Raw genomic sequence first — 15,352 nt, 5'->3', positions numbered from 1 at the left:
AATTTAATAAATAGTAGTAATAATAATAATAAAAGAATAATAATTTGTTGATTTAAATATTTTATATCAGCATGGGAGCAATGGAATCTAACCATCACCCGTAGCAAAGTAAATGGAAACTTTAATAAGAGATTTTATGGAGAAAATCTAGGTAGCATTTGAGTAGAAAATGTTCTCATAATAAACAAGGGATGGAAAGGATATTTTTAACTAACGTGATTATCTGCTCTGTAAAACAGAATTTTTGAACTCTTATGTGTTGCAGTGTACCTTGGGATAGGATGGAACATCCCTTCGGGGCACCAGCCTCTTGCTCTCATCCAGGAAGCTGTATTTACAGGGGCAGTTGGTCCTGTGTAAAAAAACAAAATCCAGCCCTCTTTACCTTTTGTATATATTTTTTCAAGCAAATATGAATAAACTAGTTCCTTTGATGTCTACTATCATGTGAGATCGATTTTCAACCGACCAAACGATTTTCACCTTTGGATCCACAAAGCAAAATCAGAAATGCTGCAGCCGTGCAAAATACTATTATACTGAATTTGAAACCATGGAACACAATCTAGAGAAAGCTGGCCATTTCCACACATTACACTGAAACTCTAAATCAACCGCGTCTTCTCCTGTAATGTCGTATTTGAAGGGAATTTGCACAACCATTCATAAGGGATCAAAGCCTTGGGAGATGTTTCTACCAGGTATTTTCAGACATGAAAATGCCCTTTAAGCATCACAGGAAAAACATGGTCAACCCACGCTGAGCATGCAGGAACCCATGTTTTAATGTGAAAAAAAAGCAAAACCCTAAAATACCACAAAAATCAAGAGATGTATACAGTGGCGGAGCTTCAAGCTCTGGCGGGGGGGGGGCAGGGGTGGAGTGCATGGCATGCATCCTGGCACTGTGGCACGCTGCCCGCAGGGGTGTGGCGCATGTCCTGGGCGCATGGTGTGCAGCACGGGGGGGCAGCCACGATGGCACCCCACCAGGATCGTGCCGCCGTGGATGCTCCCCCCCCCATTCCTCCGCCAGTGGATGTATGCTTACATTACAGTGCATGCTGCACAAACCTATGCACTTCTACTCAAAGATAAGTTTGACTGAGTTCAGTAGGACTTATTCCCTAATATAACAATGAGGAGTCTCAGGTCAAGGGGCCAAATGTGACAGTACAGTCATACCTCAGGTTAAAGACGCTTCAGGTTAAATCTTTTCAGGTTGCGTCCCACAGCGACACGGAAGTAACGGAACGGGTTACTTCTGGGTTTCACTGCTCACGCATGCACAGACGTTAAAAATGACGGCACGCGCATGCGCAGAAGCAGCAAATCACGACCCGCGCACGCTCAGACACGGGTTGCGTTCCTCTCAAGTTGTGAACGGGGCCCCGGAACGGATTCCGTTCACAACCAGAGGTACCACTGTACAGGTCTCTAGCCCTTTGAACTTTTCCCAGGCCACACCCCTTCCCTTAGGCCACACCCCTCACCAGCCCTGCTCCAGGTCCTCGTGGTGCTTTTGCCTGGCAGGAATGTACAGTATCTCTGAACTTTGATAATGCCTCTTGCAAGTCCAGATAGATGACACAGAGATGTGCTGTGTGTGTAGAAACCTCTTTAACTTTTAAGTGGCTGAAATTTAGCCTACTGGAATGAAAAGTAAGAGTAATATCATTGGTTCTCTGGGTTTCCTGACTTTTTGCTGAATTGTGAGACTGAAATTCTATAAGGCACAGCTTTCCAAATCACCACATCTCAAACCTGAGGGAGAGGGAGATAGACAGCTCAAATTTCTGCCTGTCATGTTCCCCTTGAAGGCATACTAGGCCTGTTGGTCAGATTAGAACCTACTGGGCAGTTGGCAACTTTGTCATCTTCTGTTGGTTAGGGCTAGGCATGGAGACAACTGTCAATTTCAGTTTCTCAAAGTTTCTCATTTTTCCACAACAGTTTCTTTTTTAAGTCCTCATGAGAATCTCAGGATTTCAGTGTGAATTTCTTCTAATATATATGTTTTTGTACACAATTTTGCATTAATATGCTCATGTATGCAAAGCACTTTCCCCCAATGTAATGCATTTTGTATGCTATTTACACTAATATATGAATCATATGCCCTTTAAAGTAATCATTTTTTTTAAAAAAAAAAAAACTTTACCCTAGTATATGCATATATGCATTTTTGGCTGGAGAACTGCAATGCAAAATTTGGAGAAGTGTAGAATCCAAAGGATGGCTGTGTTTTGCTTTGAATATTGTTTCAAAAATAGTGAATTAGGTTCACCTTTAAATCTGAATCATTAAATCTGAATCATACTGAATCATATTTCTCTTCCTTCCCCAATTAGAGCGCAGATACATTAAAGAAAACAGAGAGAGCATCGGAATAAGAGAATTCAAAATAGAAAAATGAATCCTCAGCAATGTGTATCGGAAGTCTTTCAGTCCAACTCTTGAGATGAGTATTTGCTTAGCGGCTCAAGGATCAAGACCCTTCTGCAGTAAGTCAACATTGGCTTATGCCGTCACTTCAAACAGCTGGAGCCACGTTGCCTAGGAAACTCAAAGCTACTTGTAATTTTAATCACTAAATTCTACGGAGGTCTTCCTTCAGGACGAATGCCACACACACAGAGCACATCCTTTTCCTTTCATGCAACGGAATAAATGAAAGGCCCTCAGCAATCTGGAGTATACTGACAAGGTTTGTTGCGATGTCTCAGGCCCAGCTGCTAATGCAAAAGCCATCTGCTTAGGCTGCAAATGGCAGTGGCTGGGATACAGTGCAAACTTTAGAAGCTGTGATGTTTTAAGAATGTGCTTTTAACTGTGAAGGTGGGGAGGTGAGAGTAGAATATGGCCAGTGTTTTACACTTCCCATTTGTGAAATGGGAAGAAAAGATGGAGTGTGAAAGTGGGTGTAAAGTGAATGCGTTTAGAGGGACATAGGCTAACACCTTTTCCTGAAAGCAAAATTATACCTGCTGTCAGACGCAGCATCATTTTTTCTTTTCTTAAGCGAAAGGCCCAGTGGATTATAGAAATACTCAGAAGTGGCCAATTTGGGGAGGCGTTGTTGTGTGCTATCCATTGTCAGACCGGATCCCCAAGATGTGCCCATTTAAACACCTCAGAACCAGGCTTGAAATCTGGATTGTGAAAATGGAAACAGGTTTTATTGCTTCAATTGAGGAAACGAAAACACTGTATGACAAATGTGTGCACTTTGGCTTATTCATCCTCTCAAAGCTTCAAGAAAGTTGGTGGAGTACAAGTTGAACCAGTAGAATCTGAGCTGAAATTACGCTCTACTTGACAGGTAATAATTAGGGGTGAAGGAACATCAGCTGCAATCATGTGTATCTTTGCAAAGCAAGGATCTTCTTCTAGCTACTTAGAATAACCAGCTAGATTTAAGTTCTGGGTGAAATGCCAAACCTGTGGCTATTGATTCGGTGTTTTGAATGAAAAGGGAAAGGATGGCCCTCAGTTTTAGGCTAGCAAAAGACTCATCTTCTGGATCAGTCTAGCAGCCCCCTTGCTTTTTCCTGTGGTGCAGCCTCTCTTATATCCCACATTCACTTCTCAGTCACTTAGTGACCTCTTTTCTCCATGTATTGTCCAGTGTGGGGTCCAGATTCTGTGGGGTCCATGTACAAGATGCTTATACCTTCTGATGTTGCCCTTGCCCATCCACATCCCCTCTCCCTTTGAGTCCACCTGCACCTAGACAGAGAAGGCAAGGCAAGGGGAGGCTGCTGCCTTTCTCAGAGAAGGCAGGTTAAAAGGCAGTGACAACAAGGAGGAGGAGGAGAGAGTAGCAGAGAACTCCAGGGCTTGCTAGAGTGAAGGCCTCAACAGATGCTCAATGATCCTGACACTGTGCTTTTCTCATTACTAGGGGCAGCTCATCCCCTTTTTTCACCTGAAACCTCTCCTACCGGGATTGTGTGCCTTCTGCTTACAGATTCCAGCAAGATCTCATGAGACCCCAGCGAGAGCTTGTGGAGGCCTCTCACAATATCTCGCTGGAACCCAGAAGCCGCCACCACCGCTCCTCCTCGCTTCATTGGCAGCAGTGGTGTGGGTGGGTGTTCCCACAGAGGGGCCCCTTAGACGTGGCTGCCTCAAGATGCCTCATGGATCTGCTTATTACAGCTCTCTCGCTTCTCTCCCCCCCCCCCATCCTGCATCCTGTCAGTAATTTTCAGGAGGCACCCTGCTTGTACTTTGGGGCCTCTCAGAATTACAGGCTTTGTTATTTAATAAATACAAAATGTAAGTGACTCAACTGTGTAAGCCCTGGAAATATTGATGCAAACAAAAGAAGTTGTGGAGGAAGAAGGGTTAGGGGAACTTTGAGGTGGAATCATGAAGTAGCCAGGTTTTAGAATTCTAGAGAAGTCAAGTTTAGCTTCTGCTAAAAGGAATTAGTAGGCAATATTAACAACAGCTGCAACTTCATTATTAGTTTCTTTCTTTCTGGGGAAAAAGCAACAAGGGAGAAAACAGGTGGTGAGAAAAAGTCAGTGTCCCAAAGGGGAAAACTGAAGACTTCTTCTCCAGATCAAACACACGCATGTTGTACCTCTTAAGTAGGGATGAGAGAGAAATATAATTTTATTTGCATTTGAATGAGATAGTAGCTAATTTTCACTTCTCAAACCAATATGTGAACCAAAACACAGCTGCCCTTCAAAATTCGCATTTCTCCAAATTTCATGACATCGTTCTCCAACCAAAATGTACAAACATGCACATAATAGTGCACATAAAAATGCATAAATTAGTGAAAGTAGCATATACAAATGCATTATATCTGTAAAAGCTATTTGCAAAAATATTTATATTAGACATGTTTATAAATAAAACTGCACCCAAATGCTGATGGATTTTTGTGAGGATTTAAAAAAAAAAAATGATAGAAAAAGGCATATTGCTGCAGAAATGTGGAGAACTCAAGACTGGAGAAGTAAGAAAGCTAGAGAAACTGAAATTGTCCATTCCAGTTCTATAATGAGATATAAACATGTAACACTTTGGCAAAAGCTGCCTGCATCAGTGATGACAACAAGAACTCCTTAAGCACTTTATGTACCCTCTGCATTGTGAGCATGGACCATATCACAGCACTATAATTCCCAGGTTTTCCTAGGGGAAGCTTGGACAGTTAAGCGGGCTGAAGTTTGCAAAGCTGCCATGCCTTTGCCCAGCAGTACCAGCCTTCTGAACTGCTTCTATCTTCTTTTCTAAACAACTTTAATCATGTATTGGCTGCCGACATGCTTGCTCTGATGTGTCAGCGACAGCGAAGCCGAAATGTACCAGCTGCTGCAGCCTGCCATTAAAAAGCTATGATTGCTTCTGCTCCTGTTTTAATTGCAGCTCCAAACTTGGTAACGCATCAGATTAGCAGACTAGCTTCTTCCGCTGAAAAGGAAATACCTCCTTCTGGGGTTAAAATATAGCATGCACATCCTTGCATAGTACAAGACCATAACAAGAGGAGTTGCTGTGTGTATATTGTGATATTTTCTCAGATTACATTTCATATCTGAGCAGGTCTGTTTAAAATAAGAGAGCCTCTTACCAAACGAATGTTTTTCTTGGCAGAATAAGTTTTTGTTCTACGCATAAAACTAAGGCCAGAATTCTTTATTACCGGATGGGTAAACACAGGGAAACCAAGATGTTAATCTCTCTATGAGAGTTATTTTTCCAGTCATCTGGCATGAGCTCGTTTAACCATTAGGTCGCCATGTCTGTTTAAATAAAACAAGTATCATTCATATATATGTATTGTTGCACACCACCATCAATCTCCGAGTTGTGCGAGATTCCAGGGGTTCCTGGCACTTATCCAGGTCCCGTGGTTCCTTTTAGAAATGAGGGACAGCAGAGACTGCAGTGTCTCTTCAATAAATGGCTTATTTAAACATATATACAACCTGAGCCGACGATGGAGGGGCTCACAGAATTAACACCCCAAGAAGGTCTTGCTTCTCCAATAGCCCCAGCCTTGGATTCCAGCAGAAATCAGCCATGCCTCTCTTTCTCTGACTTCCCAGCCTGCAGCTTTTTCATCCAGCTTCTAGCTCACATCACTCAACTCTCCACTCTGGCTGTTTGTCTTTCTAACAAACAGACAGTTGAGAGAGGGAGGCCCACCCATTTGTTCTCCAGCACAGAGACACTACCTTTGTTCCCTTAATGACTCATACTTCGCAGGCCGTTACTAGGCTGGCCTGGCTATTCCAGCAATGGAATCCATGCTGGATCTAGGAATTAGAACAGGGGTCAGCAACCTTTTTTAGTCGTGGGCCAGTCCACCATTCCTCAGACCATGTGGTGGGCTGGACTGTATTTTGAAGAAAAAAATGTACAAATTCCTATGCCCGACATATAACCCAGAGATGCATTTTTAATAAAAGCACACATTCTACTAATGTAAAAACACCAGGCAGCCCCACAAATAACACAGAGATGCATTTTAAATAAAAGGACATATTCTACTCATGTAAAAACACGCTGATTCCCGGACCATCCACGGGCTGGATTGAGAAGGCGATTGGGCCACATCCGGCCCACGGGCCTTAGGTTGCCTACCCCTGAATTAGAAGGATCTTGCATACAGCCTACCCCCCCCCCCGCAACTCATAATACTACATGCTGTTGGATTATACAGCTTTTTAAAAACAACAACAATAACAACCCCAGACCATCAAGCATTACAAATTTGTTTATTAGGCTGCAATTCTATTCATACTTACCTGGGAGAGTAAACCTCACTGAACTCAATGTGATTTACTTCCAAGTAAGCTTTCTTAGGATTACTGGAAGAGTCTTAATACAGGAATCTCTCTGAGGAGGCTGTTTTCCTCAAAGACGAAAGAAAAAGAAAAGAAAAGAAAAGCAGAACTTACCTGGTGCTTCTCGCTGCCATTTCATCCCTCATCTTTTTAATATCACTCTTACACTTTTCAATCTCCGCTACTTTCAGTCCTTCCACTGTCAACAAAGTGAAACAACAGGGGGGTTACCATGGAGAAACCCGAAGGATCTCATTTCAGTAACTGTGCAGATTTTTTCAAAAGGCACCGAGTGGTGGTGTTTGCCAGTGACTCAATGGTCCTTCTGTCCGAAACCTGTTCCTTTGCAAGCATGTACGGCAAACATCATAAATCATTAAAACTGACAAGATTTTAGGAGATCCCCCCAAAAAACTCACAGTCATAGTACCTATTGTGAGCAGTACACAGCAATATTTAGCTGTCTTGCTGTTTTTCAGAGTCTCTCTCAGAACATGAATAGATGGAAGCACCTGACAAAGCTATTGCAATGATATGTTAACAATACGAAGAGCTGTAATTGTATTGTGACAAACGTCCTTTCTGGGCTTAAAGCACCCTATTAAATGAACAGGTGACATGAAAGAGGAAGCTGTGAGGATCATAACCTAATCTGGGAACTGGGAAGTAATTTCAGTTCTTGATAATTACTTGAAAATATGATGCTGTTCTTTAAATATCAAGCAGGGTTTGAAAACAGCACAGGAAATCCTGTTCCTGTATATGTATGGCATAGGGCAAAAAGTTTGACTTGTTATGTGTCCAGGTGGCAAAAAATGCATTTCATGCAGCCTTGAAAGCTTAATACAATCTGAATAGATAAGTGGCTTTTTTTCTGCTATCTGGTTGCTGAAGGACTTTAAAAAAATGGCACTGCATTAAGTGTACACCATACTCAGTAGGATAATTTCACAGTCTGCTTGCTTGCTGTGCTCAAGCTGGTACCTAGGAAACTCAAGGAAACTTACAAGTGTTTAATTGGGATTCATTTGGTCATAATAAAATGGCCAATATTCTCCTACTCCCATGTGTTGTGGAACACAAGATGTCGATTTTATATATGATTCTAGGTAGTAATGACATGTTATGCAGTATTTTATACTACTGGTTTTCGTACTGTACCCATCTACTTTATGTGTGAATGGCCTAAGGCCCAAGCATTAATAAACTACTACTACTACTACTAAAAAGGCTAATATCCTCCTGAGCTCCTCCCATTTGTTGTGTAATGCAAGTCAAGTGGAACTTCTCCAGGGGTGACATTAAGCTTTCATATTTGTCTGAAAAGAAGAAGCTTACATAATAGATGCAAATGTGATTGCTGCATTTGAATAGGTGAATGAAGAAAGAAAATGAGAAATAGTAGTGTGTAAAAAGGAAAACATGTCTTAATGAGTCAGGCTTGATTGAAATCAAATTTGATTGCTATCAAGCCAAGTTTGCCATCAGTATGTCAGTTCATTTTTCATAAATCCTCTGCTTTCACGAATTATTATTACCTCTTTAATGAAGTGAAACTTATTTCACTCACCCCCACTTTTAAAGAGGAACGCTAAAGAAGAGCAAGTTGTGAAAGACCGTGGAAGGCATCAGCCCTGTTTGCCCTTATCCAACCATGGCTTCGCTCTGTGCAGGGAAGTAGCAGAACCGCCAACGTACCCACAATCTCATTTTGGGGAGCTAAGCCATCATACCTTTCCACATGTAAATAACAGTAGCAGAGGACTGTATGTATGAAAAATTGTCTGCTGGGTGTGCTTGCACTGGATTCTCCTATGCAAACTATATGGAAATGAACAGAGGTTATATATCAACCTATTCTTGGTACGTGGGTGGCACTGCGGTCTAAACCACAGAGCCTAGGACTTGCCGATCAGAAGGGCGGCAGTTTGAATCCCCGCAATGGAGTGAGCTTCCGTTGCTCAGTCCCTGCTCCTGCCAACCTAGTAGTTCGAAAGCACGTCAAAGTGCAAGTAGATAAATAGGTACTACTCCAGTGGGAAGGTAAACGGCATTTCCGTGCGCTGCTCTGGTTCACCAGAAACGGCTTAGTCATGCTGGCCACATGACCCGGAAGCTGTACGCCGGCTCCCTTGGCCAATAAAGTGAGATGAGCGCCGCAACCCCAGAGTTGGTCACGACTGGACCTAATGGTCAGGGGTCCCTTTACCTTTTATTTTTGGTACATTGGGTGGTATTCAACCAGGGTTTACACAGAGCAGGCCCATTAAATTAATGGCAACAACTAAATTAGGTTCATTCATTTCAGTGGGATTACTCTCAGTAAAACTTAGCTGAATACCACCCAGTGGTCTCCACTGTGTTTGTAAACAAAATGTTTTCAAAGGATTTTCTTTTTCATAATGCTAAACTAATCTCTTCAATTACCTGCCTGCCTGCCTGCCTGCCCTCAGGCATATATATATATACTGTGTGTGTACTAGACATTTGAGGAGAGGCTTGATTTTTTAAGAAAACTGGCTCATGGAACAGTAGATATTAATCTGATGCTGAGATGTTCTGATACCTCAGGGGGCTAAGATGTCTGGTGCAACTGCTAGTAGAGACATAAACTTAGTGGGCAAAGACTCGGAAGACTGTGTGACTTGTTAATGTAAACTGCAATCCTATACATGGGTGGATCTAGACGTAGGTTAAAAACGCTATAAATATGTCAGAAATCGTTATAAATCGTTACCCAAAAAAAGCCTATGTAAAAATCCATATAAACTCCTTTTTGCTCTCTGGCGCCATCTGGTGTTCTATGTTTATAACGCATTCAAAATGTATTAATGTGACGAATGTATCTGAGTCCATGTCTACTCAGAGGTAAGTCCCACTGAGTGTAATAGGGCTTGCTCCTGAGTAAACGCAGCAGTATCGTCCTGGCTGTACATTCAGGTGGGCAGTGGCAGTGGCTGTGCTGTTTTAGGGTTGTTGTTGTCTCCACCCTTGTTCCATCTGCCAGGCTATGAACTATGCCACATTTAGCAACCAGGAGATTGTTGAGGAAGCTTTCTCCCTTTCCCCAATCTCCCTCTCTCTGTTCTGTCTGCTTATCTCATTGTGTACATATAATCATCTAGTCCCCCTACTTCCCACAATGACACTGGCAAGCAAGATGTATAAGGTTGCAAACCTGTCTCTGCTGTTTCTCTCTCTCTCTCTCTCTCTCCTCTTCCTGTATATTCAGGGCAATAGACTACCTAATACTTACGTGGAGTAAATTAAAAAATTGTCCAGTAGCAGCTTAGAGACCAACTAAGTTTGTTCTGGGTATAAGCTTTCGTGTGTGTGCCAATGGTTACCACCAGTTCACTGAGAACTTCAAAGGAAATATATAGGTGTTTCAGCAGCACTTGTGGGGTGGGGTTGGGGGGAAGGCTTCAGAAAGTAGCCAGCCTATGAAAAGCAGGCAGAAGTCAGGAGAATTATATCTTTGCCAAAAGCCATCAATCTTGATCTACTGCATTTTTTTATTTTGCCCTGAGAAGTGCTTCTTGAGAAACTGGTTTCATTCCAAAAATAAAAGGTCATTACAGATTGAATCTATATTATTACCCCACAGTCTGCCCAGTTAACAACAGGTGAAAACAGTTGTAAGAAGTCCCAGCAATAGGGGTGTTTGTGTGTATTCACACTTGACCAATGGCATTATGGCTGAGTGTATGCCAAGGTGGCAACCACCAGCTCCTTATGCATTCATCTGGGGGAAAGTGCAGGGAGGAAACGATGAGGGTAACCTAACCAAGGGAAGGGTTTTCAAACACGTATTCAAACATCCACATGCCATTGTGGATGGCAGGTTCTAGAATAAATCTAGATCAAAAGCAGCCTGTACAATAATAACACCTGCTCAACAATGTTGTAATCACCACTTCCTTCTGAATAGCCTAATGAAAGGGAGGATTTTCAAATGTGCATCAAATAAACCTTCTGGGTGGCAGGATGTAGAGAATCAATCTGGACTGAAAGCAGTATGTTGAGGAGAAGCATGAACAATTCTGGACTGAGCAAAATGCATTTTTGTGCTGCAAATGGGCAGTCTTAGGAGCACAGCTCCCATTCCCCTTTTTATATCTGGGAGAGCAGCAGCATGAGAATGAAGCCTGAAAGCATCACCCCCCCCCCAAAAAAAAACGTAGGAAGAAGAAAGTAGAGGAGGCATAAGGATGTATGGGTGTTGTAGATTGCTACATTTGTCAAGCATGCATAGGAGCCTAAACCTGGTCTGGGGACTTGAGTCTTTCCAGTTTAATGGATTGGATTGATTTACAAACTGGGTGCAATTACAGGAGGTGGGTCTCTATATAATTCTTTCCAGATATTCCTTGTAACAGAAAGTTGCAAAATGTAAATTGAGACTTTTACTTTAACGAGTAATTCTATATTTTGTAGATTCACCCCTTCCCTCTTCAGTATAGTTTTGTACCTCACATAAGATAAAAGGCAGGAGGAATGGTTCTAATGAGATATATCTGTACCTCTGGGGCTCAGCACCTTCTCAAACTGACACAAAATTAATTCCAGGTTTCAATTGCCTATGTTTTTTTAAAAATAAAAATACTCACATTCAACTCTTTTCTCCAGCATTGCCAAGTGATTATCTATGTCGGTTTTCAGTTCATCAATTTTAAATACCCTGGAGGGAGAAAAAAATTAAACAGGAATGCATGCACATCTTTGATAGCTGTACAATTAAGTGACTTTATAACAAACCTGAATTCTGTTGATGGGGAAAATATTAATATAAAACTCAGACTTTGAATCCATTTAAATATACATTATTATTTTTTTAAACCCAATAAGTGCAGATACCCCATTAATAAGTTGTTGCTTTGGTCTAGTGATCAGCTACAGGCAAAATTATTCCAATATACAAATAGCAGAATTCCCACTGTGCTAACAAGCTATCACCATAAAGGGGAATCTTTATCTATGTGGAGTTGCTTACTTTAATGGGATGTAAAGCTTCCCTTCATGAAATAAATGGGGTAGCTAACCTCCATTTTAGAAGCTCTGTTTTTCCTGGATTTCACACACAGGGTGTGTGGGCTGGTGTGTCTATCTTTACATTTCTAAAGAGTCTGTATGTGTAAATTAATGTTTCCTTTCTTAATATAATAACCTGATTTTTATTCCAGCAGCATTGATTATATTTTCTCTGTGGCTTCATTTATGTTGCTTTACAGTATTTTATTTTGCAATCATGTAAGTGGTTTATTAAGGAGCTAAGGAGTTGAACACTCTGATTTAGTTAGAACAATGCTAGGGATTTTGCATCCCTCTTACAAAATGCAGCATAGATGAATTCTATTTCCTTTCAGTTACAAGATGGAGGGGGGGGGGGGAGTCCAGTGAATTCATTGCATGTTTAGTCACTGGAAAATCCCATTGGGTTCTGGATTGCAGCCTTCAATTAATTCATCTTTCTCTGCTTGACTAGCCTGTATAAACTTTTAAATGACTCAGGCATACCATATTCACTATACAGAACAATGAGAGGAAAAGCTGGCGCATTTATCTCAAAGCAAACTGTTTGGGGACTGCAGTGCTGAAATGAATGCAAGGAGAAATATAATTACACTAAAACTATTGCATCAAAATATTACCTGGAGAATTGCTCGATCACCTGCGCCAGCAAATTCTGGAACAGTTCCTCTTTTTCTATTAAAAATATATAAAGTAATGGGAGACTAATGAATGTAAGATGGAGGATAGCAGACCTATTTCAACTTCCACACTGACAGATTTTTTTTAAAATGGCATATTTAGCGAAGAAAATAAGCTTAGCTATCCTCGTCCAATCAATACTTGCAAAAAGTTGCCGTTGTCAGTCTAGTATCCCAGGTAAGTAGGTATAGGATTGCAGCCTAAATTGTGCTCTGAATTGTGAAGATGGATAGCCTTTATAAATGACATTCTCAACAATGTAACCAAAGGTGTTATTTTTAGACTCATAATAGTCACCTTCGGGGGGGGGGGAAACCCCTTACTCCATATATGAATATTGAAGGTATTCTTGGGGAGTGGGAACTTCATTTGCCTTTCTTTTTACCCCTAAAAGAAACAGCTACATTAAAGCACAATCAGCAAACCTTTATTATGCCAATTTTCCAGTTAATCTGAATTCAGCATATATTCCCCCAAACCCCTCTATATGGCAGCACTCAAGCTTATCCAAACCTCTGATTAACCAAATATAAATGGCTTGTAGGTAAAAGAGGAGGTGCTCTACCAGCATGCAATGAGGGCATTTCAGAAAGTAACAGCAATTTCCAATATGCAGTGGGGGGCATCAATTTTGCTTTTCCATTCAAAAACACCCTCGTAATGTGCTTTTAAGCACTGCAGTTTGATAGTCAGTGAAATACACTTTCCATTCTCAAGTGAATACATGGCCTTATTCATTAAGAGTTACACATGCTTAGATTTTTAAAAAGGGTGAAAAGAGGAAGGAAAGAGAAGAAAAATGCATAAAGTTCCTCAAATTATTCTCTCTCTCTCAGTAATGCATATGTAAGCACCTATAGGAATAAAGGTATTTAGTACTAGGCAGAGTGGGAACAAAATCTGCTACTCCTACCAGTTATTTGTCGAGATAAGAAAACTAGTTTAGCAGAAAAAAGAAATGCACACAGGGTTCTGTGAATACTATATTGGATTGGGACATGGGTTCAAATTATGGTACTATGTATATGATGGTTGAATCTGGTAAAGTCAATTTTCTCCTGGCCTCATTGTGTTGTTCTATAAAATGAAAACAACAACAGCCTACTTCAAATTATTGCTGTTAGGCTGAATTAGATGAATGTAAAGTATGGCCATATTATGTCTGCGCTTCATTCATTTCATGGACGTATAATGCCACAAAAATTTCCAAAGAAGCTAACAAATCAAAATTTACAACGATATTAAAACCTGACAAATTCCTGGACCGCCTCCAAACTGTTACTGTATTGCAGGAGGGGATCAGCCGCACGTTGGCAAATTTAGATTTGGGCAATTAGAGAAGGTTAAAGTGGTCTGGAACTCTTATGTACAAAAACTACTTTTTTAAAAAATGACTTTTGAAGTACGGAAAGTGATGTGAAAATACACTAGAAAGTGTGGAATAACAATTAATTTATGGGAAGTTGTATAACCTTTGTGTACACAAATCAGCATGGATGCTCAGTAAACAGTAGATACAGTGTGTCCCTTGTACAAGCTTTGTTCAAACAAATTGGAATGCAAGTTCAATAAACAGGACCTGGTTACGAACTTTAAACCACTTCATGAATTGCTTATAGGTAAAAGAGAAGGTACTATATCACCATGCTATGAGGGCATTTTAGAAAGTAACTGCAGGGTCCCCAAACAATCATCTGGTTTGTATTAGATCAAGTCCTATGCAGAGTAGACCCACTGAAATGAATGAACCTCAGTCCTGTTTCTTAATTTCAACAGGCCTCCTCTGGGAAGGATTAGTGTTGAATATTACCCACTACCTGTACTCAAAGGTCTTCAGCAGAGCTCTTCTCTGAGTACCTCCACTGTCTGAATTAGTGGTGTGCCAAAACATGTCATCTGATTTCTCAAAAATGCCTTTCCCTACAAAAAAAGAGGCTTCCATTTCTCTGTTTCCATTCTCAGGAGACTTTAGAATTGCTTTATAATTTTGGTCAGTGCAGGGTTCATTGTGAAGTGGTTGAGAACAGAACTTTCTATTAAACATTTTCCCAGTGTTCTGTGGCTTCCCCAACTTCTTGTACTTCCTGATCTGAAAAAAACCCCATGACAGAAGTTACTAGATGATGTTTCCCCCACCACATACATTGGAGCATGGGAGGCTGGCGCAGCTGGCCACTGAGTACCTGAGATTCCTGCACTCATAGATTTTGCCTTTAAGGGATGCTCTTCCTTTTATCTTTAAAATATATCTTTCAACCCTTAAAGGTAAAAAGACTTCACTCGAAAAACAATGAGCAGTCAGATGCACAGTAAGTAGCCTCACCACCTTCCCATGCTTATAGGAAAGCCAGGCTGAGGCTGTCATGGGGGTTTCAGGAAATACCCAGGTACTCAGACCCCTGGAGAGATGCTTTATAGAATGAAAGAAGGGGTCCTCACAAAAAGCCCTTGGCAACCCTGAAAGTACGGCAAGCACAACAAAACCATACCTCCCACCCAGGATGATTTCACCAGAATCTTCTTTCTGATACTTTCTTAATGCAGTTTTGAATTTTTTTTGGAGAATGTTAAATAACAAAAAGTGGGAGGGATTTCTAATGCAGCGCCAGTTTGAAGTACAACAGATGGCTAACAGGAAATAAACCTCCTTGATTGTGGCACCCTGCCCATGGAGTGCTCTCTGCAAAGAAACTTGTCTGACACTTACTTTGATGCCATTTTCGTGCCAAGGTAAAGGAAACTTATAATGCCAACACATCAAACGTATGGCAACCAAGCAACAGCACTTTAGAGAATGATCTGGAGATGATTACAGATGATAACTGAAC

At 41.1% G+C, this 15,352-nt stretch overlaps 1 protein-coding gene across 7 annotated transcripts in view; it reads right to left on the bottom strand.

The window, feature by feature from the left end:
- Nucleotides 1-15,352, bottom strand: part of PDE9A (phosphodiesterase 9A) — a 64,973-nt gene that overhangs the window by 15,254 nt on the left and 34,367 nt on the right. For all 7 annotated transcript variants that reach the window (XM_081858597.1, XM_081858598.1, XM_081858599.1 and 4 more), the window contains 4 exons: nucleotides 12,464-12,518; nucleotides 11,423-11,493; nucleotides 6,927-7,011; nucleotides 271-352 (listed from right to left, as the gene is read on the bottom strand). In XM_081858597.1, the coding sequence (XP_081714723.1) occupies nucleotides 271-352; nucleotides 6,927-7,011; nucleotides 11,423-11,493; nucleotides 12,464-12,518 (293 nt within the window). The remainder of the gene's footprint in view (nucleotides 1-270; nucleotides 353-6,926; nucleotides 7,012-11,422; nucleotides 11,494-12,463; nucleotides 12,519-15,352) is intronic.

Source organism: Podarcis erhardii (genome assembly GCF_964252035.2).
Source record: "Podarcis erhardii genome assembly, chromosome: 4".
NCBI lineage: Eukaryota > Metazoa > Chordata > Lepidosauria > Squamata > Lacertidae > Podarcis > Podarcis erhardii.
This window is presented reverse-complemented; position numbering and strand designations above follow the sequence as displayed.